The 24,555-nt window shown below is 42.0% G+C and overlaps 1 protein-coding gene across 3 annotated transcripts in view; it reads right to left on the reverse strand.

Annotated features, from left to right (window-relative positions):
• The window catches only part of LOC119017830 (multiple epidermal growth factor-like domains protein 11), a 142,578-nt gene that overhangs the window by 93,295 nt on the left and 24,728 nt on the right, over positions 1–24,555 (reverse strand). For all 3 annotated transcript variants that reach the window (XM_037094926.1, XM_037094924.1, XM_037094925.1), the window contains exons 5-8: positions 17,886–17,993; positions 12,731–12,864; positions 8,918–9,019; positions 6,811–6,911 (exon numbers count right to left, since the gene is read on the reverse strand). In XM_037094926.1, the coding sequence (XP_036950821.1) occupies positions 6,811–6,911; positions 8,918–9,019; positions 12,731–12,846 (319 nt within the window). In that variant the 5' untranslated portion in view covers positions 12,847–12,864; positions 17,886–17,993. The remainder of the gene's footprint in view (positions 1–6,810; positions 6,912–8,917; positions 9,020–12,730; positions 12,865–17,885; positions 17,994–24,555) is intronic.

Genomic DNA, 24,555 nt, shown 5'->3' on the forward strand with positions numbered 1-24,555 from the left:
GCACTGATGCTAACCTGCATCGTCAAACTGGTTTCTTCCCAGCATCAAATTGAAAAAGCAAAAGACAAAAGGGACAAGAAAGCTAACCACGAGCACAGAAGAGAGGGACGCACTCACATCGCAGGTCGACACCGCAGTAATGTCGTTAACGCGAATTATTTTAGCCGCGATCGTCGTGAAGTGTAAATCTGATGTTGTGACAGCCTTCACTGTGGAGGACAGGCGGAGGGACGGGGGTCACTCCTGCAATCAAAACGGCCTGAACTTCATAATGAGGTACAAAGCTAACAGGATTAGCAGTTTGCTGAGAGCTCGTCTTTGTTTTACGCACTGATTGTTGTAGAGAGAGAGAGAGAGAGGGAGAAAATCATCTTGCAAACACAGGCCCAGATTTTAATAAGAGAGCCACCGACACATGCTCCTGTAATCCTGCAGGAGAGCTGATAAATCATTAAACGGGCGCCAAATCCTTTCATCCTGTAGATCGGAGCAGGAGCAGCTACGAGGAGGATTACATCAGCGACGAGGACAAAAAGATTAATAGATATCTAATTAAATAATCGCTACCTAATTCCAGCTATTGTCTCGGCATGCTGAAGCAGTCTTCAGTGCCCTTGAGTCTCTCGATCGGCTGCTGCAGGATGAATGACAGAGGAGGTGTGAGCGGCGGCAGAATGAGCAGCGCCGAGACCGACTGGAAGTGCACACCTGACATCTTTCTCCAGAGTCTGATCCCCACGTAAATCTGCCGACCGGCCGGTCAGAACATCCCGGGGCGACGGGGTGACTAGAAAATGAAAAAGTGTTCTGAACAGAGGAAGAAGTTTGAATATTTTTTGCTCTTGTTCTCTGGACAGAACATTATGTTCACAAAGTTTTTTCATTTTATGAAATCATTTTTAACAAGTGACCGAGAAAATGTATCTTTAAATTCAGGTCGTAGCCAAATATGAATAAATTATTCACATATATAAAAAAAGATTATTACACTCTCGGCTCAGATATGAGCAGCATACACATAACATCACCAGTTCTTCTCTGTCAATCAAATAATGGAAATAATCATTCAGAAATCAGAATGTAACGCGAGAAACTCCACAAAACTGCTGATTTTGTTTCAATTATCAGATTCAAACTTTTTCTTCACTATTAAAGGTCAGACGACTTAGGAGGATTTCTATCTTGAAACACCAGAAACTGAAAGAATTGTCACCTTGGAATGAACATGTTATCTCCACAGACAGCCATGTTGCACCACAGCAGAGTGAACAAAGCAAACACTGGCTCCAGAGACTCTTTCATGTTTCGTGTAGCAGCCAACCAGTGGCCGTGCCGTCACGGTGAAACGTCCCTCAAGCAGAGAAAAGTGTTTTAATAATCAGTGTGCAGCTCTTATTGGTTTGAATGGGCACCGTATTACATCTGGTCTCTGGTTATTCTCTATAAATCTATGAGGGAAACACCATAAATTGGATCAAAGTGCTGTTTTCTATTTAGCTACTTTCTAATCTGTTCTGGTGCTAGTTTTGGTGCTGGTCTATGCTGGTTTTGGTGGTGGTTCTGGTGCTGGTCTTCCCAGCAGGTCAGACACACAGTGGAGGGTGAGACGAGGCGTGTTCAGCTGAACGCAGTCTGGAACATTAAAGTAGTTCAGGGTGATAACAGAGTCGTTTGCACAGGCGTTAGGTTTACACACAGAGTATTATTGATGATATTGAAAGTGGGTCTTTGTGTGATCTGTGAACAAAGTGAACACAAAATGGCCGACAGAGCTTTTAAAACTTTTTTTTTTCCTCACAGACACTTGAACCCAACTTTATCTCTTACTGGAATTCCTCCAGGATTTAAAGTGAAATCACGCAATGTTGGCCAACTCCGGTCTGGACCGGTGACAGTTACTCAGCTCAGACTCACCAGCTGTGGATTCATGGACAATATCTCATAAATCTGACTGAATTTAAGCTGATTAGAGATTCCAAACTAACTGTTCAGGTGGACGCTAAATAAAGTGATCTGGTGAGATTTGTGTTTACATTCTGTAAATCATTTAATCAGAATATTATTTCACTAACACACGAGGTCTAATCTGCTGGATAAATAACAGATGAAGTTAACATTTCTTTTCCAAGTTAATGAAGAATATTTCATTAATCTGCTCAACTGGTCAATTTAATTGACACAAAAAATGTCCCATTTTACAAACACAGTAAACGGTGAACGATATGGGCTCCATCTTTGTCGTCTGTGGAGAAAATCACCAGACTCCCTTGAAAAACCACTCAATTTTGTAAGCTGTTGAGTTAAAACACACTTTACAAATGTTGTGAAACACCAACTTTGACAAATTGTAAATCATTTCAGCCTTTTTGTAAATTCGGCAAAGGTTTCTCATTGATTTCTCTGCTTCTGTATGTCTTCTGCTTGTGTATGTGTGTCGCAGTGTACTCGCATATCGAGCAGCGGAGTGAAATCCGATCATGGTCATCTGATGTTGAGATGCATGTTGATACCAGGAGTGAACACACTGTATATTCTATTTGTAATGCAGTAACAGTTTCGACCCTTTCTGTCCATCTGCAGATGAAAGTTTGATCCTTACAGAAGAAGAAACAATGTCAGCGAGAGGAGAGAAGAGAAGATTTTCGCCCTGCCTGGTCTTTATCTCGCGCTGCTATACCTTCCTTGATCCAGCAAAAGAAATCAATTATCCACCCTAGATGGTAAATTCTATAGGGCAGCCTCGCTTTTTCTCATTGAAGAGGGGAAGCTGAATGGTTCTGCCTGGAGGGGCGGGAGGGTAAAGAGGAGCGTATTGTGTGCCTTTATTCAACATCTGCTTGTAAACAACTTTATTAGATTCTCCCGGCGGACCCAGACAAATACCCCTCGCCTCTATTGTGTGATGCTGCCTCCAAACACACACACACACACACAGTCTGCGCTCCCGTTGGCTGAGTAGTTTGATTGCCGGAAGCTAATTCTTCAATGTTAACTAGGAGGAGACGCCGGCCCGGTCCGCTAACGTTAACGGCCTCGGACAGGTCTTTTGTTGTGGGGCACACGCAGCCGGAGCTAATTGAAAGGGCCCCTCCTCTCGACAGAGAATGAAGGAGGGGGCAGGGCTGCTAATTTGATTAGAGGGCTTTCCTCTGTCTGTTTGTGAGCTCTGTTTTTCATTTCCTGTTTGTCTGCAGATCTTAAATAAGCCTCATCGTGTGCGGGGTGTAGTGTCTGTTCTCTCTCGTCGCTTCTGGACTCTGAATTTTTTGGTGAGCACCCTAAATTGAACACATCTTTTGTTGAGGTTCTCTGTCTCTCACCTTTTGTTATTTTTCATCGGTGCCTGAGGCCATTTTCTCTCTTGTCGGGATAAATCCTCCCTCAGTTGTCCCCCTTTTTCATTCTCTTTCCAACTCTGTCCTCTTTTTTTCCTTCTTCTCTTGGATCCTGAATGCTTTTCGTGTCGCCTCTGTAGCCGCTGAGCCCGAGCAGCGTGGCCGTCTGTGACCTCGTCACCCAACGACCTGCTTCATCTGTCACCCTCGTCCATCCACCGTAACCTCAGCAAATCTGATATAAATCACTTTTCAAATGTGACTTTTATCGCATCTCAAAACATGAAAAAAGTTATTCCATCATTCAAGTTAATGCTGTTTCCATTTTCCTGTTTATGTGACAATAAGGTAGAATAACTTACGGAGTTATGGCAAGAAGGAAGCGCCTCTATAGCTGCTCAAAACAGTTTCCAAAAACGGGCTTCTCCAGTTTGCAAAGGGCCCCCAGAAATCTAGAAAGAGCTCCAAGCACAGTGAGATTTTTCTGTCGATGGTTTCTAACTCTGAAGTGACAGTGCTGAAGCTCTGTGTTGGAAGCAGAGACATAAAGCCAACCAGTAACATCTACGGGTCAAGTCCACAGAGCAGAGCTGCTCGCTGCGTCTGCCTCGATGGAAACATACTGACATCTATTCTGGGGGGGAAACCCTGCAGCAGGATTCAAAGACCTATTAGGAGGGGTGATAGTTTAATTCACTGCAGAGCTGTTATCTGAATACAGAATAAATTCAGAAGACACTTTAATTCTGCTGGAACTTGAATAGCACACGGCCATCTGAAGTCCATTTGGAGCTAATCGCAGTGGAAAATGTTACTTGTGCTTTGTTAATAACCTCTTATGTTACAGAACGGACGCAGGATCAGCACGACTCGAATGGTCTGAAGGGACGGTGATGTGAGTTTGAAAGACTTTGAGAGAGTTTGTAAGATGTGAAGAGATAAATAAACGTGTGTGAGGCAGAGAGAGTGTGTGCTGTGTGCGCCTCTCCAACAATTAAGAAGCGAAGCTGAAGGCTGGTTTACACTCAACTACAGAGTGGCATGTATGTGTCGTATCAGCTCTGAGTGAACATCTGTCATCTCAGCTGCTCCGTCTAATTGTCTGGTGTTCAGTTTGATGTGAGACTCGCGTTTTTCTTCGGCTGGAAAAAGAGCTTCAGAACCGGAGCAGCTACACAGAGAAACATCAGTGTTTTATCTCACTAACCAACAAAAACAGATCCATCTCACACATCAGGGAATAAAGCCCAACACATCTGCTGATAAGGTGACGAATATCAAAAAGATGCGCCTCGTCTCTTCTATTTAGAATAAAAGCACGAACGAGCTTGAGCCTGATTTGCTCAGTAAAGTAAATCACCCAGAAAGACGCTGTTCAAACAACATATCCTCAGAGATATCTGACAACATCCGACCCCATATTAGACGTTTTGTGCGGCGTTTTATCCCTTCTGTTTGTGTTGATTTCAAAGCCGTGTGTTGGTAAAACTTAAAGCAGAGACGGATCCACAGAGGCAGATTGATCCGTCTTTGACATCCCTAACAGCAGATATAGATAACTGTCTGACGAGTGAGAAGATAACGACTGAGATTGAATCACTGTTCCACGACACACGCTGCAATTTTAACAAGGCTGCGTACTCTGTGTGCATCGAGTGGGAAAAAAGTTTGAAAATAACAATGCAGATGACAGGAAAATGACTTTGTTTGTTGCTGAGACGATATGCAGGGCACACTTTCCCCCCGCGACGGGAATATTTCAAAATCCGGCAGATTTCTGGAGATAGTGCGGTCTGATAGGAAACGACAGTGCTGGTATGTTTTTATTGCCATTTGATCAAACGCAGTGTGCATTTGCAGCACTTTAAGAGCGCCCCGACTCCACCAGACGAGAGCAGCGTCTGTTTTAACTCCTTACGAAAAAAAGTCAAACTGCTGCTCAGTCAGAACAAGAGTTCGGTCGTTCATCTGGTCTTTATGTCGTTTGTTGTTTCAGACGCTCGCAGCTCAGATGTGTGTTTCTGTCCTGTTACTCAGTAGAAACTCTGAAGGCTTCCAGCTGCAGAGAGTCAAGTATTTAACAAGACTAATATACCAAATAAAGTCTTCACGAGACACATTTGTTATATGCTGCTGATTAAATTTGGATTATTACTTTCTATGGATGTCGATAAAACGAGACACTGCAGTTCTTCAAGTTTACAACTTATTAAACTGTGACTTCTGAGGAGGTTAAATCTGACGGGCTGGTCGGGGCGTTACTGCACACCTCTGACTCAGGTGTTTCTCTGCTGTTCCAAAAGGATGAGCCAATAAAAAACTGTCTTTTTTAAAATCAGGAGTGGGTCAGTGACAAACCCACTGACACAACTGAACTGACACCTTTAACCTTAGTTTCCATCGGGCCTCGTCAAGGATGTGTTACAGCCGCTCAAATGCTCTCCAGAGCTGATTGTAGCTGTTCTAGACAAAACACTGTCGGCTGCATGACGACACGTTTCAGCAGCGACCAAGAAGCAGTTAGCGATCGAGCCAGACAGGAAGTCAGACGCCGGAACGACATAGTGCATCTCCAAAATAAAAGACCCGGGCTCTACAGCACAAAGTCGGATAAATCAACAATAAACACAATTAAAACAGACAAATAACTAAATGATTTAACTACTGAGCCACGGTAGAAGAGCAAAACAGTCCTGGTGGGATATGAAGGAGTTCAGAAACACACAAATACCACACACACACACACACACACACACAGGTCTTGGCTGTCGGTCGTGGTTGAAATTGATCTGGCTTTAACGTCCCTAACAGCAGATATAGATAACTGTCAGACGAGTGAGACGTGTGAGGCTGCGTGCTCGAGTGGAAAAACAGTTTGAAAATAACAACGCAGGTGACGAGAAAATGACTTTGTTTGGTTGCTCATGTTGTTCAGTGACTGAATTCTCGAACTCTCGCTGGCTGAGAGCGTTCAGGGTGTTTGGGAGCGAATAAACACAAAAGATTTTAGACTTTTTTTTTTTTTTACTGACCTGAATCTGAAAAATAGTCTGGCCGCGGTGTGGAAGATTAATTAAACAGAGTGTGACAATTTGGCACAAGCACTCTGCCTCAATTTTACTGATTATCATGTTTTGGTTCTGAAGCTTCTGAGTTCATCAGTTCAGCTGCAGAGCTGCTCGTAGCTGGTTTGGTCCTGATGCATCACACGACTCTCAGTAGAACCACGTCGTTCATGATACTCCGACTGTTCGCCCGCCTGGTTTGAGTGTGTTCACAGCGAGAGAGCAGATAATTAGAGACTTTCCTCTGTAATCTGCCCCCTGATGCAGCTTCATGTTGTCAAGCAAAGAAACAAGAAGCAGAAATTTAAAGGAGCTGCTAAACGACCTTCTCTGCTCCTCCTGTAAAGTTGAATCTCCGCCGAGCCGAATTCAGGTTCAATCAATCAAACAATTAAAGAGAATCGACTTACGAACACACAGGTTTCCACTCTCGTAGAAGCCGGGGCAGCACTGAGAGCGCCGTCTGTACATCGTCCTCACGCCTCTCCGGTACGCCGTCTTGTAGCTGATCCTGCACACACGCGCACACACACACACACACACGCACACACGCACACACACACACACGATCAGTTTATGTGACAGCAGTGTAAAGACTAAAGACCAGCGTCACTTGTTTGTCTTTGAAAAACGTTAAAGTAAAAGACACCTCTTGTGTTAACTCAGTATTGACGATGTGTCTTTTTTTTAATATATCCACATATATTTTCTTCAGACCTTCTGGCACCAAAACATTTGCTGAAAACTTTCAGGCAACACGTCGTCCTGCTGCTGCTGCTGCTGCTGAGAACGATGCTCGATAAAGACAAACTGAAAGTGTGCTCACAGCAGCTCTGCACTTCTTAAAGACGAGCAACACTTAAACGTTTTAGGGAGTTTCTCCCACTCATTCAAGGACGCTGATGTTGTCTGACATTTCATCTTAAGATCAATGACTCAGCTCTTAGCTGGAGGAGCTAAACTGGTGGCTATAAACCTTAATGTGGTCATTAAAGCCCAAACGCCGACGGTCGCTCATCGAAATGACCACATCAGGCGGAGCTGGAGTGCCGGTGTCGGGTTGTAGACGCGAGTGACGACTGCCTCCGGGCCGCAGCAACAATCCGACACACAGCGCGAGACGTGCAGAGATTAAAACACTGTTTGTAAGATGAGAACTGACTGTAATGGTCGACTATGTATCTACAGTCCACTCTTCTGCTAAAACAACTCAGGTTTTAACAGCTTTATTTATTCTGGAGTCTCAGATTTATGTACATAACAGTTCAGTCACACACAGCAGCCAACAAACACGCAGGACGACGGACGAAGTACTGAACACGCATGTATGTACTCGAGTATCTTCATTTTCTGCTACTTTATGCTTCCACTCCACCATGTTTTGGAGGAAAATGTTTTACTTTGCAGTCCATTTATGTGATTAATTTAATTACTAGTTACTTTTGCAGATTATAAGCTGCATCAGAGCCGAAGAAGAGTGTTTTTAAATCCATTTATTTAATATTTTCAATCAGATTTAAAACGAAAAAACACTGAATCTGCTGTAAACAGTGCAAACAGATACATGTAAATATGTGTGTAATTTACTTTTATTTGTATTTTTGAAACTTAAGTACGTTTAATATCAAATATTTTAAGACTTTTACACAAGTATGACTTCTGGGTATATTTACCAAGTACAGGGTTGAGCCTTTAGTGAGATCTTGTGAACAGTATATACATAAATCAAGTGTGTTAAATATTAAATACTTTAAGTATTATTCATATAGGTGACTTAAATTTTTGCCACAGTAATATTTCATTATGATTTCTTTACTTTTTTACAACACTGCAAACCAAAAAATTCAAGGAGTCACAAATATTCCTGAAGACATTTGTGTGTAATTTATTTGTTCTCTCAGAGGACAAAATGTGTTTTAACATAAACTTCCTTATCAATTCCAAAACAAATAGAAACTTTAAATTATTTTCGCAGACGGGATGAAAACTTGATCTGAAGCAATTCTATTTTATTTTTTCTTACGTAAGCCGATTATCAGACACACAGAGCTGAACACTCAGTTTCAAATCACAGAAAAATTATATAGATATTATAATTTTGGACTGTTGCACAAAACTAAAACAGTTTGAATCTGTCACCTTCGGGCTTTGAGAAACAGCGACGGGTGTTTTTCTACACTTTTTGACGTTTCTTTCTGAAAATCTCGTCTGTCAGCAGCTCAAATGTGGAAAAGGTTTCACAATTCAAGTTTCCTGGAGTTTGGCTTGGAGACAGATTTACATTTTAAAGCCACAACAGGACTCTAACATGCAAATTATGACAGATTGGCTTTTTTCTTCAGAAATAAATTCTGCTCTCCTTTTTGCTCCGGAGGAAGCAAACTGGTTTTCGAAGAGACGCGTCTTTAAAACCAACATACGTCACATCGAAGCTTCAGGTGCCTCGTGTCAGGACCGATGTCAGAAACTCTGCTTTTAAATAATATATAATACGAAGTGATGGTGCTGTGCTCGTACCTGTGTCTGGTGCATTTGAACCAGTTGAGGATGTCGGTGCAGCGGGTGTAGTAGACCTGGTCGAACGGGTGAGCGTACGACTCCTGCACCGTCACCGCGTAGCTGCAAGGACAGAAGACACGATCGCAGATTAACAAGATGCAGAGAAAAGTTAAACGTCATCAGATATTCAAGCATCCTTCCAGTGACTGTCGAGGAGCTGGTCACACCTGAAACTGAGAAGAGATTTTTTATTACATTTATTATATGTCCCTGGAATTTCCCCTCTGGACGATCAATAAAGGATAAAGTAATGATTTATATTAGTGTCCCTGTAACAAGCGATAGTAAAGAGGTAATTAGGGCTCAGATCAGTTATTACAGATGCTAATTAACATTAATAAGACTATAAATGTGTTGATTATAGCATAATAAACAGGATTATTGATAAGATGGTGAGACATTTTAACACTTGGACAAAATGTGTTGGAAGTTTATTCTGCTTTAGAACATTTTAAAAGAACCAAAGTTTCTCTGCTGAGTTTAACTAACTGACCTCTAACGTCACTGTTAATATTCATTAAGGTTTATTGTTGTTTTATTAACATTAATACAAACTTTACTATACATTTATGAATGCAGTGTATTATTTGCCTCAGCATAATCTCACTTTTCACATGTTTATGATGCTTTTATTCAAACTTAAATAGTCTTTTAATGTTAATAAAGCCCTTATAAGGACTTAGAGGGGCTTTATCATGTGTTTGACAAGGAACTTAAAGGTCCCATATCATAAAAAACATGTTTTCTCTGGCCTCTACATATATAAGCTGGTCCTCCCTGAGCCTGCCAACTCCCAGAATGAGGAGAACCAGTGATTCCTGCATCTCTGCAGCCCCACTGGTAACACGGAGCTCCTACAGGCTGTTCAGATTCTGCTCCTGTTGTCACGTAACTACAGGAGTCATTATCATAGTCCGACCTCCTCTGAGCGGAGACAGGAGATATCTGAGAGGAGGCTTCATCCCCGAGGTGAAGTTTGGTGTGTCCAGCAGAGAGACAGCAGGGTTTCACAATGTCGTCGCTCAGAACTGGACACACAAATCGCTGTTGTTGGTTGTATAAATCAACATCAGTGTCTATATTCTGTCCCAGCTACAGAACAACAGAAGAGACAGCGGTTGTGTTTCATATTTTAAGACAACATGCCGGCTGCGGTTTGTGTTAATTTGTATGTGTGTGCTAACCACTTCACATCAGACTGCTTCAGTAACGAGAGTCAGTACAAAGCTGCTGTGCCTCGACACTGACCCTCGTAAAACGATCAGTCCAAACCATACCGGACCCAGCAAACTGCACCGAGCCACAGGTAAGTGTCACCATGGTTTGATAGTACCATAAATTACCAAATTATAGCCGGGTTTCAATTAACCGCCGGGTCCGCTTTAAACACCAGGTGCAGGTGTATATTTTGGTAAATAACTGCTGGTTCCAAGTAAATGTCAGGTCTAATTTATTTATTTTTTTCTAAAAATCAAGGAAGAAAACCTGATGTGACGTTTTTCTTCTCTACCTTTTTCAGGTATTGTGCTTGCTTTCTGTCAGTCAATATCACACTGATGATATTGACGGAGGAAGAAGTCTAGCGAGGAGCTGGAGATAAACATGCGGGGTTGGGTTATCAGCAAACGGGCACACCATGAGAGAGTGTACCGTAAAATGATCAGGGCGATGCAGAAACAAATGTGCCCACAGTGAGTGACAGCAGAGATGAGGAGTTTGCTGTGAATGCTGGTCGCCTGAATCGTTTCCTCCGCCGCAACAACTTCACTTGCAGAAGACAAATATTGCCCAGAAGGATGCCAGAGAATTAACCGAGAAGCTGGAGAAGTTTGTGACATTTTCATCTCGGATTTTTGAGAGGAAGGAATTAAACGCCTGTCCCAAATTGCCGCCTGGTCCCAAATAAATGCCTGGTTTGTTAAATGATTGAAACAAATAAACGCCCCCGCTATTATTATTTGGTATTTTATGGTATTTATAGTTGCTACGAGTCTGGTGAAGTCAGCTGGAAACTGGCTAACTAGTTAGCTCCGCTTCGGTCCGCTATGCAATGGCGTTTGAAGCGAGTTTAATGTTAATTATATTACGATGGAGCTTTGTTGTCACAGTATAAAGTCTGGAAACATGCAGACTGGAGACAGAGACGATATGAACAGTGTCCAAGAGTTTGGAGACAAACACAGCTTTCGCTAGCTGTTAGCCATTAGCTTCATAGTGGTAACTGTAACAACACACGAACAAACTAACAGACACACTAACCATTCTGAAACGTCCTGCTGCAGCCACAGAGTCTGGACTTCTTCAGCAGCTTCTTCTTCTGGGTCCGGTTCTGGGTCAAACTGGGTCGGCTGAACGAAAAAATCTCCGCGAGCCATAGCGATACATATATACTGTACATCCTCCGTAAACATTAGCATGCTAACTGCTAACGCAAGGGGCTTCCCCTCCCTGAGAGTGACGTAGCAGGAAGAGCTCTCCAAGTGGGCGTGGACAGACGGAGCTCATTAGCATTTAAAGGTGCAGGCACAGAAACAGACTGCTCTGTAGAGCGACGGTAGACAGCTGAAATTCAGGACCAAGGATGCCTTTCGGGCAATACATATCGAATATAGAGTTTTTGGACCTCTGACAGCTGTGTGAAATTGATGAAAAACAGTATAATATGGGACCTTAAAAGGACAAGTTCACCCAAAAAAGTAAAATTCAGTCATTATCTCGTCCTCTCGTGCTGATGGACAGTCAGGTCACGACTCCAGAAGCCTCGAGATCCCAACCTGATAAAAATAAGTTATTTACAGCCTTTTTAAAGCCAAAATCTTCCCTGTAGCTGCTGAGCTAAAAGCGTTAGCCGGTAGCCCGCCTGAAGAAGGTGCATGAGCTCGACCGCATGTAGAGGCTGTAAATAACGTTGTGTCATATCAGTTTGAGATCTCGAGGCTTCTGGAGACTCTCGGATTATACCGGATGATTTGTGGACTGTGAAACGTCACCTGTCTGTCCATCAGAGCTGAAGGGGAGGAGATGATGACATGTTTTATGTAAAGCGTTACAAAGCAGAGTCTTATATTTCATTATCTTAAAAGCTTACGGACAAAGATCTAAGTTTCTTTTTTCTGTTAATGTCATCTAGTCAATAACATTTCCTTCAAAAAAAAGATCATCAGGATGTGAAGTATTGATCCCAGAACAGAGACTTGGTGTGTCCTCGTGGAGCTATTTCTTCAGTCTGAGAAATGTTTAAAAGCCTTCGACTGGCTCAGAGAGGATTTGAGTCTATTTTTCAAAAACCATTCTGGACTTTCTGGAGTCCCAACATAACCCGACTTCTGATTTCTGTCACTCTGTGCTGAAAAACATCCCAACAATGAGAGTTTGCTGAGTAAAGGTTATTGAACTGAGTCTAACCTTTAGCATGAAGTGAAAACTGTAACAGTCGTTGGAGGTAATATCCATTTCCACAATTCCTACTGATTACACTGAGGGATTATCGATCAGAGCACCTGCACTCTGTGTCGCTCGCATCAGAAATGACATTGTGCTTTTACTCAGCGTAGCACTGAGTGGTGAGACCACTCAAGCAGTCACATTACCATCGCTCTGGATTTATGGCCCCAGTACGTCCTCAGGAGTAAACCTCCCTTCCCCGTTCTGCTTTTGATTATTGGCAAACCCTCAGTCCTGATTTGTGGCGGGGAGTCCATTAGTTCACCACAGCGTTTGGAGAGGGGTGTTATTTCACTTTGAATATTGGAGATTTTGGGGGAAACTGACCTCTCCCAGTGGCTGCACACGTTTGGGTCGTCCGGGTTGAGTGTCGACGCCAGTGCCATCAAACCGAGCAGGCTGAGCCACAGCAGGGCTTGGGGGGAAACCCCACCGGCCCCCATCGTCCTCGTCCCTCCGTCCTTGGAGAAGCAGAGAGACACAGTGAGGAAGATTTAACCTTCAAATGCTGCAGGGATGTGGACCTGAACTAAACCATGACTGCTATTATTAAAATAAAATCAGCAAAACAGAAAACAGAGAACAAAACATGACGGCGGCATTAAGAGTTGAAGGAAACAGATTTAGCTGTACCACAATTTAGAAATACTCTCAAACAAGTAAAAGTACAAAAGTATTGGGATTAAAAAACACTTTGAGCATCAAAAATAAAATACAACTTTTTAGTTCAGAAAATGATCTCTGATGTCTTATTCACTTAAAGACTGAAGCTGGTAAAGGTGGTTTAACTGCTTGATATATTCTCATCAGCCTGACAGATCAATACTTAATCCAGGCGTCCCAACCGGGACGCGAACCGGCGATCTTCTAGCTGTGAGGCAGCAGTGCTAGCCACTGGGCCACTGTGCAGCCCTCTATAATATCACATCACAATTTATTTGTTGATTATATTTCGTATTATTAAATTTAAATCTGCTACGTAAAGTTGTAAATAAACGTATTAAAATAAAAAGAACAATATTTGCCTCTGAATCATAGTGGAACAGAAGTATAAAGTAGCAGAAAATACTCAAATACTAAAGTGAAAGTACCTTGAAATTGTACTAAGAGTACTTTTTTCACCACCTGGTGAAGTTAAACTGTCTTCATCTCGACCAGCAGCAACAGTAAAATGTTCCTTACACATCAATAATTCACTGTGAACAATCTGATCACGTCTGTATGGACTGCAAGTACAATCACTTTTAATACTCTGTAAGTAAAGTATCCAAGTACTTCTTTCGTACTTCTTTCTGTGTCATCGTGCTGCTCGTTGTGCAACAGCACTGAGAAGGAAACCTGCTTCCAAAGAGGTGCAGGCGGCGGATGAAGCAGACGTGACGCTCAGTCTCTGTCAGCTGATAATCAAACAGCAGCAGGTGGCGGAGACGCTGCACGAAACTTTAATTTAATCTGTTTGCAGCTCTTAAGCGTTTACAGACAGAACAGGACTTTAGATTCAGACACATCCAACATGTGTTTAGATATTAAGGCCCGACAGCTCGACCACTCAGTGAGTGTAAATCATGTTCTGATGTTAAAGCGTCATGATCACTCGCTGGGTTTGCTGATGTCTCCGTAGATAACTAGCTAGCTTGCTAACATTACATGTTATAGCTGAGTTCTGCATGACAGTTCTGTATTTTGACCCATTTCAGTGATGCATTTGATGATGTATGACGCCCAGAATGTAACTTCAGGCCAGCCGCTGCTCTGAGATCAGTGCAGCCTGGCAGGTATGGTTGTTAATATCAGTCTGAAAAGCACCACTAGTGTCCAGGTGATGAGGCAGTGTTTTGTTTTTATCTGATAACTTGACCAAGCTGTTCCTGAACGCACCACAAAGACAGTTGATTGTTGAGTCTCATTCCCAGGACGTCAAATAGACACATGTTGGGTTGGTAAAGCGTCCCGAGCAGCAACAAAGAGAGAAAATCAGAAACTCTCTGCAGATACGAGACACTAACACGCCTTTTCTCCACATTCCAGCCTCCCTCTCTGTCTGTTTACGGCTTCTTACGGCTTTTACGTCTTTGTCTCGTCTCGCTGTGTCTAAACTAAATTAACAAGCCTGTTTTGAAGCTGCGAGGAGGAGAAAGTTCAGATATTTGTGTTCCGATATAGAGAGTAAAAGTCACAGAAATACTCGAATAAAGTACAGATGTATGAAACATCTACTGAAGTAAAGTAACTAAGTATTTGTTACTTCCCATATTCTGCATATTCCTCAGAAAAATGTTTTTTCTTTTTTTTTAGCGTTTCCTCTTGAATCTTAAGCATTGAGTCTGAAAGAACAGGTGACGTGTTTGATAATAGTTTCTTTTCTTTTAAAATCTCATAAACTGTCTTTAAGCGTTAGCATGTGGAAAGAAACAGAACTTATAAAAATGTTGAACGCAGGATGTTCAGGCTGCTCGTACGACAGTTTGAAAAGGCGAAAACTGTGATGACTGTAATTCAGAGGAGCTGTGCAAAGCGGATACACGGACATAAAATGAATCTGAGGAACTAATGAAATAAAACTGATAGAAGCAGAACTTTTAAAAACAACATCAGCGGGATGTGACACGGTCGCTCTGTAATGTCAAACTGCAAAGAGAAAGACGGAAACCAAACGCAACCAGAGTGGAGAATGGAGATTTCTTGAAATGTGAGCGATATAACACCCGATTGAAAAGACGATGAAACTCCTGCTCGGGATGCTCCACTGTTATTTTCTTTGTGAGCACAGGGAGGGAGGCTGAATGCACGTCTGGGAGAAAAGAGCGCTGTTGAGAAAAAGTTGAAATCTGCTGTACTTTATGCAAATAAAATAGCAGGGCACGCACGCACTGCTGAGAATGCCAATCAGTAAACACGTCTCTGCAAGCAACAGCTCGATGTGGGGTTGTGTGTCTGACATAACCAATCTTGTTTCCACAGAAATCACTCACTGCTTTACATAAAGGTTCGCCTCGACAGTGAAGGCAGCAGCAGGGAAACATCAGCCCTCTCTGAAGCCCTCGTTTTCTTTTTTAAATTCTCAAATGGGGGAAAAGTGTCGAATCTCAAAGGGATTCAACGAGGCATCAATTTTGAGCTTCACGGTTGTTATTGTTGCATCTTTGCATTGTCGCCACCTTTGCGGCTATGATGCAAAGGGGGGAATTTAAGGCTATACAGATGGAAATTTCTGTCAAAATTATCACCAAGATGTTTTATATTCACGTCAGCCCCGATTTCCAAACAGCCTCATTGGACGAATATCTCCATCGAGGCGCCTCCATCTTCCAACTGTTGACACAATGGATGTTTCCTTGGAGTGCTGTTGACGGCAGCTGTGGGCCTGACAGTGACATAAGACTCCACGATGGCCTGATTCCTCACGTCATCGGCCCATTTGAGCCGCTCACACACTGACAGGCCTGGAAAATCATGGTGATGATGAATAAATCTCTGAGTGACAGAGGCGGCGCGAGCCAGAGTCTCCATCCCACACTGCCCCATGAAGGACTGACATCCTGATGTTCATTTGTGGACACACTGCTGGAGCGTCCTCGTTATGAGTACTATTAGCAAAGCCGGAGGAGACACCGAGACGCGAGACGAGCTGGATGTTTTCGTGTTTCTCTTACAGGTGTCGGCTCTGTTGAGACAGGCTGCAGACAGGTGTAATTAAGGGGAAGCAGAGAATCAGCCTCCGCAGGACGGATCAACAGAGATGATGAGTTAAGTTTGACGGAAACAACTGAACTGCTGACAACGCTGTGATAATGATGATAATTACACATTAAAGCAACGAGAGACAAACGCATGTGATGGGTCGAGTATAAAAAGGACTTCTCGCAGTGATATTGTTCATTTATGAAGTTGTTTGCGTCAGTATGGGGATTTCATTTTGCCAACATGTTCGGAGCTCAATTAGAGAAAATTTGATCTTAAAATGACGCCGTAAACGATGGTCCTCATATTCAGACAGAATTTTGTGAAAGGAGCTAAATAATCTACACATAATAAATGCTCCTGACGTGACACAAACACAGCTGATGATTAGTCACAATAGTAACAGAGAATTTTGTGTGATTTGTTTGTAATGAGGCACAATTATACAGATCGAAGGCCGACACATCCCAGACTCACTCAGAACGCTGGGATGTTTATTTTTCTTTTTTAAATATGGATCATAATTAAATAAAATGTCCATATAGATGAGATCCCATCTGCAGTGAATCTTTGAGGAGAATCTGCATAATTTACACAGAAACCCAGTCGGAGAAACAAGGAGAACTTACGCAGGCTGTAATAACAAGATCAAACCCAGAACTACTGGAGCTCGACTTGAATCATTCTCATGTTCATTCATGTGACTCAGCGTTCATTTTCTGTTTAAGTTACCTTCAAAAATCCTTCATGTAATGTAAAGTTTTCAGCTGCCTTAATTACCCTTCAATCCACCTGTCTGCAGCTTGTTGTTGTCACATGACATAATCAGAACACCAGCTTCATGAGTAAATATACAGTAAATGTCAACTTGTATTGCGTGTTTGAGAATTTGTGCCAATTTCACACAATCAGCCAAAACACTCAGGTGTTTCTTGCAGCCGGAACTTGTTGAGTGTTGTGGCTGCAGGAAACACCTGAGAGATATAAACTGCACCTCTGCACCTCCTGCAGAGACTAAAGCTGAACTTTTCTTACAGTTAGCATCTTTTAAAGGAGTTTTAGCCTAATTTCACTGGCAGCCAGGAGGAAACCTAGGACAAATATTAAAGCTGCTCAGTGGCGTTATGAAGCCAGAAAAGCTCGACTTCCTGCGTATGTACACAGCAGATCTTCTCTGTTGTAGAGCCGATGCAGCGTGCACACTTCTGCCGACCGAGCCGGCTAACGTTCGGTTTAGAGCCCAGCTAACATCGATCAGGATGAAATTATTTAATCTTGCAGCTCCTCTACACTTTCCAAGTTTTATTGGACTGAATGACTCAAATTCTGATGCTCAAATAAATATCCGTTTTACAGATGCTTCTTTCACAACGTTAGCGTGTGCAGCTGAGCTATTTTAACTCTGGACCACTGCAGTGAGGACGAGGACCTCCGCACATGATCTAACAACTGAGCTACCGGAGCGCCCAGGTATTATTCCTGATAGCTATGATATATCTTTTCGGTAAAAAGGCAAAGGGTCAACAAACTACTTACAAAAGGGCTGCAAGGCTGCAATATGAACTTTAATACAATCAGTTCAGCTCATTTAAAAGCAGTTAAACTGCCACTAATTGTTAATTTAGGATGTTAAACGAATTTAGAATGTTAAACGAGTCCTGACCTATGAAGCAACTTACAGAAATATAATCACAAAATGGAAAAAAAAAACGGAAGGAAATGTGTTTGTTGCCTGGTAGAGTTTTTTATTAGTTATTAGCGAATACCCAAAGATGAACAAATCAAACCTGAGTATTCTTACCTTGAGCTAGAATGAGTGTGATGGATGATAATCTGCCGTGAAATTGAGCTTTATCACAAGGAAAAGACCCCCAGTGGATGACGACGGTGGGACTGGACCTCAGGACGCCTGTGAGAGACACAGAGAGGAACACTGAGAATAAATATACAGCAGCACTGTGAACATGTTCGTATCTTTTCAGGGATTCAGAAAAAGAAGGCTGTTTCCACCCCACACACCATCGCTCTCCCTAAACATCGCACCTCCAATAACGTCTTAATCATCACCTTCTACTTCGACGCACCTGAGGACACCAAAACTGCAGAGAACTCAAATTAATTCACTCTCAGTGCATACAGGTAGACGCTCCCATCTGATATTCCTTAGGATTAAACCCAGAGATAAAGCCCGACCATCAAACATTCAGTCAGCAGTGGCTTTTACCTGAGCTCTGCCATATTTTATCACTGCAGCTCATGAAAAGTAAAGAAACTCTACGATATATGTTGGCGAACGTGCGCAGGAACATTTCCACGTGTGTGTGTCGGCGGCGTCGGCTTTGTGTTCGTCGGGATGCTGTTTCTCATAAGCAGCAACTCACAGCGACAGAAAATCAATAAAAACACTGTTATTGTTAGTCAAACAATATTTCCCCGGGCCTGATGAATGTCTCAACATCGGGGTTTTGCAGCGGAGTGCTGTCAAACAGTGAGCTTAGACAGAGCTGCCAGGATGTGGGACACACATTATGACTTTATAGGAGAAGAGGATATGATGCATTACAGCGTGCAGCACCACAAAACACAGACGCAAACGCTAAAGCTGAAGTGATCCTATTAAAATGAAGAGCCAGGCGACAATCAGATCACTGGTTCAATCCCGAATTCTTTAAAAAAGAGTCTTCTTATTTCATGTTTATGTTACATGTAAGCAAAGAAAACACTCTTCTCATGGAACGTGTTGGTAATTCAGATATTCGGTCACTAAATGGTCGCAATGACACGATATTCACAATATTTAAAAATGAAATATTGAAATTGTGTAAATGACAAACGTCTGATAACATCTTGTGAATAATCCCACAGACATCATACATTCTATTCTGCCTCAGCTGGTGTCTTTTTTCATTTTTATTGAGTGTAATTCTTTACTTTTTGTATAATTCATCTAAAGTTACAGACTCACTGCAGCCGTATTTAGAGGCTCATTCATTTCCCTAATCAGGAAACAAAATACAAGTAAACAAGTAAAAAGTTAAATACAGATTCAGTTGATAGCATTTTTTTCATTTTCTATGATATTGACATGATGCTGTAACCGTGATATCATTTGGCCACAATAATTGTACAGCAAAGATCTGTTATTATAATCTTTACTATAAAAACATCTGTAATTTTGCACAAAAATATCAATAATATGACTCAAAAGTACTGTGAAATTACATGTCTAATGTAAAAAAATATGTAATTTACTATAAAACTTATTTCACAGATTGTTTTCTACATATATATTTTTTGTCTTATGGAAAATGTTACATTCAAGTGTAAAACTGACATGACATTTATTAAATTAGATAAAATTAGAGAGAAGTGTTACAAATGTTGTGCAGTTAGAGGTTTTTTCTATTCAGTAGATATCTTGTTTTTGACAGTAGTTCGAGATCATTTTATTGTTTTAAACGTGTCAATATCCGTTAAATGTTGAATTTAGTTGAATAATTAAAGTTAATGTCAGTTAAATATCCAATTTAATTATAATAATTAAAGTTAAAAACTGTATTTTAACTGCAGAACATTTCTGTTTGTGTACAGTATTTTTTACAGCCTCCCCTCTTTTTGTTTTACAGGTTTGTTTTTTACAGTGTGCCATGATGTCACTGTCGATGTGGAGATCAGATCATCATTTTGACAAAAGGTCAGTTTTATTTGGGTTAAATTAGATTTTATGGGATCTCTAAAAGCGGAAGTCTTAAATGTTTCATCTGGGGGCTGAATATTTAGTTGGAGGGATTTTCTTTTCCTTCTGCAGCCGAAGAGACTTTAAACGGCTCCATGTGACAATTTAAATAAGAACTTTCTCATCTGTGTCTGTAGATGATTTGTTTAAAGGATCAGTTCACCCAAAATGTTCAGTTCAGTCATCGTCTCCTCCCCCTTTTTGTGGCTACTTCAATTGTCGTCATGTTTTTTGGAGTATTTGGTTTGTTGTTTCCTGTATGAATTTGTAGATTATCTGTGTCTTATGTTTGGGTCCCTTTTCCCCAGTTGTTACTGTGAAGCTCCAGAAATGTTTTGTGGACTATGAAACTTCACCTGACTTTCCATCAGCGTGGAGGGAGGAGACGATGACTGAATGGAATTTTTGTGTGAACTGACAGTTTAAGTTATCAAATGCTGCTGGACTGCAGATTTCTCTGTGAAGGACTTACGTGGGATTTTCCGTGGATGTGACTCTACGAGGGCCTCCTGTCTCAGCTCCTCTCTCTAACGTGGAGCAACAGATTCTAACATTTAGAGATGGAGTGAGCCAACATAACAACCGGCTTCCACTGAGCCGCTTTAACTGCAACTCTGCATTACTACTAAAGGTGCCGTTCTTCTCTCAAGGTCTCCTATGCATGTGGTTATTCACATGATTTGCTGTCGAAACAGTCAGATAATGATGAAAATGACTGAGCCTGTGACAAACTGTTTAAATCACGGGAGAAAGTTCTGTTATCTGCCAGACTTCAGACTGTCCCACTGAAACTGATTATCAGAGAAAAACTAAAACAAACTTCCTGATTAAATGTGGGATTTCTTTAAATGTTGTCGAAAAGACAAGACAAACTTGTGAGATATTCTCCTGTTGTAGATCACCGACAACAAGACTTCCAGATCTGGATGCACAAAATCTGGTATTTGATAGAAGCAATGAAGAAAAATCCTGTGACTGCAGGAGGAGAGGAAACACTGTGAGACAGAACAGACGTGGGTTTAATTCACTCGACTCAATACGGCCAAACAAACATCATTCCCAGTAACAGCTCACTCACTGCATGTCACAATGGATCTATCCGTCCCACGGGCTGCGTCCTGTAATGAATGCTTAGCAAAGGTCATCGTCCCCCACAGTTTAATTAATGATGTGGAGCCGAGGTTTCCCCACGACAACTCGATTCAGAACAGCCGGTCGGACCAGAATGTGTCCGCGCGCTCTGAGACTCTGCAGCGGTCTGAACCTTTAATATGTGACTCAAAGCTTCATTGACCAGTGATGCTCCCCAGTGACCAACGCTCAGCCGAGCCGTGATGAGGAGTTACAGTCTGCTGACAGTAGAAAGAGACCAGTCGATCTCCTCGCCGCTCTCTCAGGGGCTCTTTGGTAAGCCGAGCTCTAAAACGATGGCAAAGCAGCGCTCGGTTTACTGTAAGAGCGCCAGTTTAAAGGGCTGCTCCTGTCAAAATGCATCCGAATATGAGTTCAATGAACCTCAACTGTTGATGGGATGGAGCGTATGTGGGTCATCATGCCTCCGCAACATGAGAAGGAAGCTTCACGTATATCAGCAACATCGACAACAGACTCAACAGAATTAATAAATAAATGAAAGAAATATTTCTCCAGCTCAGATGTTTGGGAAGCAGGAGCCAGTTTATCTTCAAACACGTTTAATAAAGCATGAGTGCTGTCGGAGTGCTGTACAGTCCAGACACCACGACTGAATCATTCAGTTTACATTTCTGCAAAACCACTGACACATTTATACACGTCCACATACCATATTTACATCTCTACAGTGCACACAGTGATACTCGGATCACGTCCACATGTTTCTGCGCCATTTAGTCCCGAAACAGAAAAGAAATGTTGCGGCTCACACACCAGACACGTTCATCTGAACTGGACAAAACAAGTCACATATGGTTGGTTCTGGTCCATGGTGTGGTCCGCTTGCAGCTCAGATCTGGACTGGACTGAATGAACACATTCTGCTTTGTGGGTTAGGTTAAAGAAAAGTTCATGCTTTCAGTTAAAATATCAAGATCGAGTCAAGTAAATTCATTTTCATATGTGAACTCACTCTTGACAATTTGGACGCAACTTTCCGGCTGTAAAGTTCAGTGAATGACTCATCCATCCTCCCTGACTCTTCTGACTCTTTACACGACTGCACTCGAGGGGCGCTTCAAAAAGCAAAGCTGAAGGGGAAACTACAAGCGTCAGACGTAGAAGCACCGGGCCCGCTGGGAGCGAGAGCAACAAAAAACTGGATAATTTTGACAAGAAGTCGAAGACTGAAAATGTAACCTAAAGAAACACAAAGAAATGTAACTCTAACTAATTAACTGTCAATACTAACCGAGGGCACATCTCACAGCCAGATGATGACCTTTAGCAGAGGCTAAACAAATGATTCATTTCAGAGACATTTCACTGATCAGAACTGTGCAGTTTTCACTTCAGGCCTCATGGACTCACCAGCACCGCTCCAGTCCCAGGCTTCAGTTAAAACAGCAGTCCTGATTTTCTGCACACGAGCAGTTCGGAGTTAGTCGACTGTGACCTCAGTGACCCAGAAGAGGCCGACTCTGTGTCTTTAAGAGCTACGCTCAATTGCCAACGCACCAATCTGTGAAATCACCCTAATCCTGCCATTCACCCTTCATCTCGCCTTGATCAATGGTCACCTATTGGCGTTGGGGAGCTGAGGAGGGAGGGAGGTATTGATGGTCATGGAGCCCCGATCAATAGATTGATCACTTTAGTCCCTTCTATCTTTAAGACGCGCTACTTTTGTTGATTAAGGGCTTCTAGGATTTCACTGCAGATGGTTTTCACATATTGGCTCTTATTAAACTTGCAAAACAGGCTCAACAACAGCCAAGAGATCTCTACAGAGGGAGAAGTTTATTAGAGTGATAATCTGCGGCCCTGACTGTGGTCGTGTTCTCTCGGTTTTTTTTTTATTGTCACACAATCCAATGAAAAGAGCAGCAGAGCTTTTCAATAATCATTCAGAGTGCCCTCCTTCACTTCCTCCTCGTTTAATATTCTATAGACAACACATGAGAGAGCTCATTACAAACAAACGGGTCGCGCCTGAGTGGAGCGCAAGATTTCAGACTCCACAAACACAATTCAGTCACAAATCATGCAATAGCCATTTTTCACAAACTGTTATTTAAAGCAACAAAACGTCACTTGTGATGCTGGATACTAAGATCTGACCTGAGCTGCAGACAATCAGCTCCCTCTCCAGGAAATTACTGCGATATGGGATCATAAAGTGACATCATCAGTGTCTTCAACGTGTCATAACACATTTAACCACAACAACAGATTTGCCATCAATGGTCACATTTTGATATCCAGCCCAGAAACTATATTTTTACAAAGCTGCAACAAACTGTAGTCTGATAATGATTTTTAATTAGTGTTTCCTGAATGTGTTTACACTGTTGACTGGCTCTGAACTGTTTATTTCAGCATATTCAGCAACATATTTAGACTTTTATTCATCCCACATCAGGAAACTCACTTGTCACAGTAGCAGGTAGACAGACATACAAACATACAATAAGTACAGGACTTAAAATACTAAAAAATACTAAAAAAAAGATTAGAATAAGAGAGAAAAGATAAAATATAGAAAGGACTGTACTAGACTATTTGATTAACTGATGTTTGAGCTTCACACGCTGATGTGATGTCAGAGGAAAATGGCCGCCATGTGAACAAGGATCAGAAAGCTGCACGTCACCCGCGGCAACTGTGAGGCTCACTGATGTGTTTTCAGTAGCTTCTGGACAACAATGGAGCTCTGCGACTCAGAAGAAGAAGATACACGATATACGGACACTTGTGAGGAGATACAGTCACTGTGTTTGTTTTGTTTTGAGTGAGATTTGGTAAAAAATGAGGCATATTATAAGTCATATCCTTCAAAACAAACACATGGAACTGGACCAGGGAGCCTTGCTGTATTCTGGGCGCCGTCCTGAGAAAACTCGACAGAAGAAGGTGGAAAAACCTTCATGTTGTCGGCAGCAACACCAGGCAGGACGAACAGAAAAGATGTCTCCTGTCAATTTAACTTGTGTTTTTGTTTGAAAGAAGAAAAAAAAGGTGGCAGACAGCGAGCGATGGACTCACAACTGGGATTCATTTTATGAGAAACTCTTTCTGATTCTTTTGATCAGTGGACCGTAACAGACTAAAGGAATATATATTCTGGAGGGACGGATTCAGATTATGACTTTATGACCGATTCAAAGGTAGAGAGTCACCGCTCTCATCTGACACAACTTAAAACATTTATATAGTTATTATGAGCTGCTTTCAACTAGTTTAAATGGTTCACCTGCGACCCAGTGGGTCCGACCTGGATGAGAACCGTCTATTAACACTTAATGACAGCCTGCGACGTGTTACTGGACATAGTATCTGTAGTAATATTACCAGAAATCCTATCAGAAATATGTTATATTACTCTGTTACTGCTTAAAGTAACAGCACATTATCCCGACACTGTCAAAGTCTGAGCTCATAACACTCACTGACAGATACAGACGAGCTTTCAGTAAATATGTCAAGTAAGATAATATTCCATTTCACACGTGTTACAGCGTTTTGTCAGAGCAGACGAGCCACATGATGATCGTACTCATCGTAAATCACAACGCCGCAACATTGTGCAGTATAGCCGCAG

Source organism: Acanthopagrus latus, chromosome 4, assembly GCF_904848185.1.
Source record: "Acanthopagrus latus isolate v.2019 chromosome 4, fAcaLat1.1, whole genome shotgun sequence".
Lineage (NCBI taxonomy): Eukaryota > Metazoa > Chordata > Actinopteri > Spariformes > Sparidae > Acanthopagrus > Acanthopagrus latus.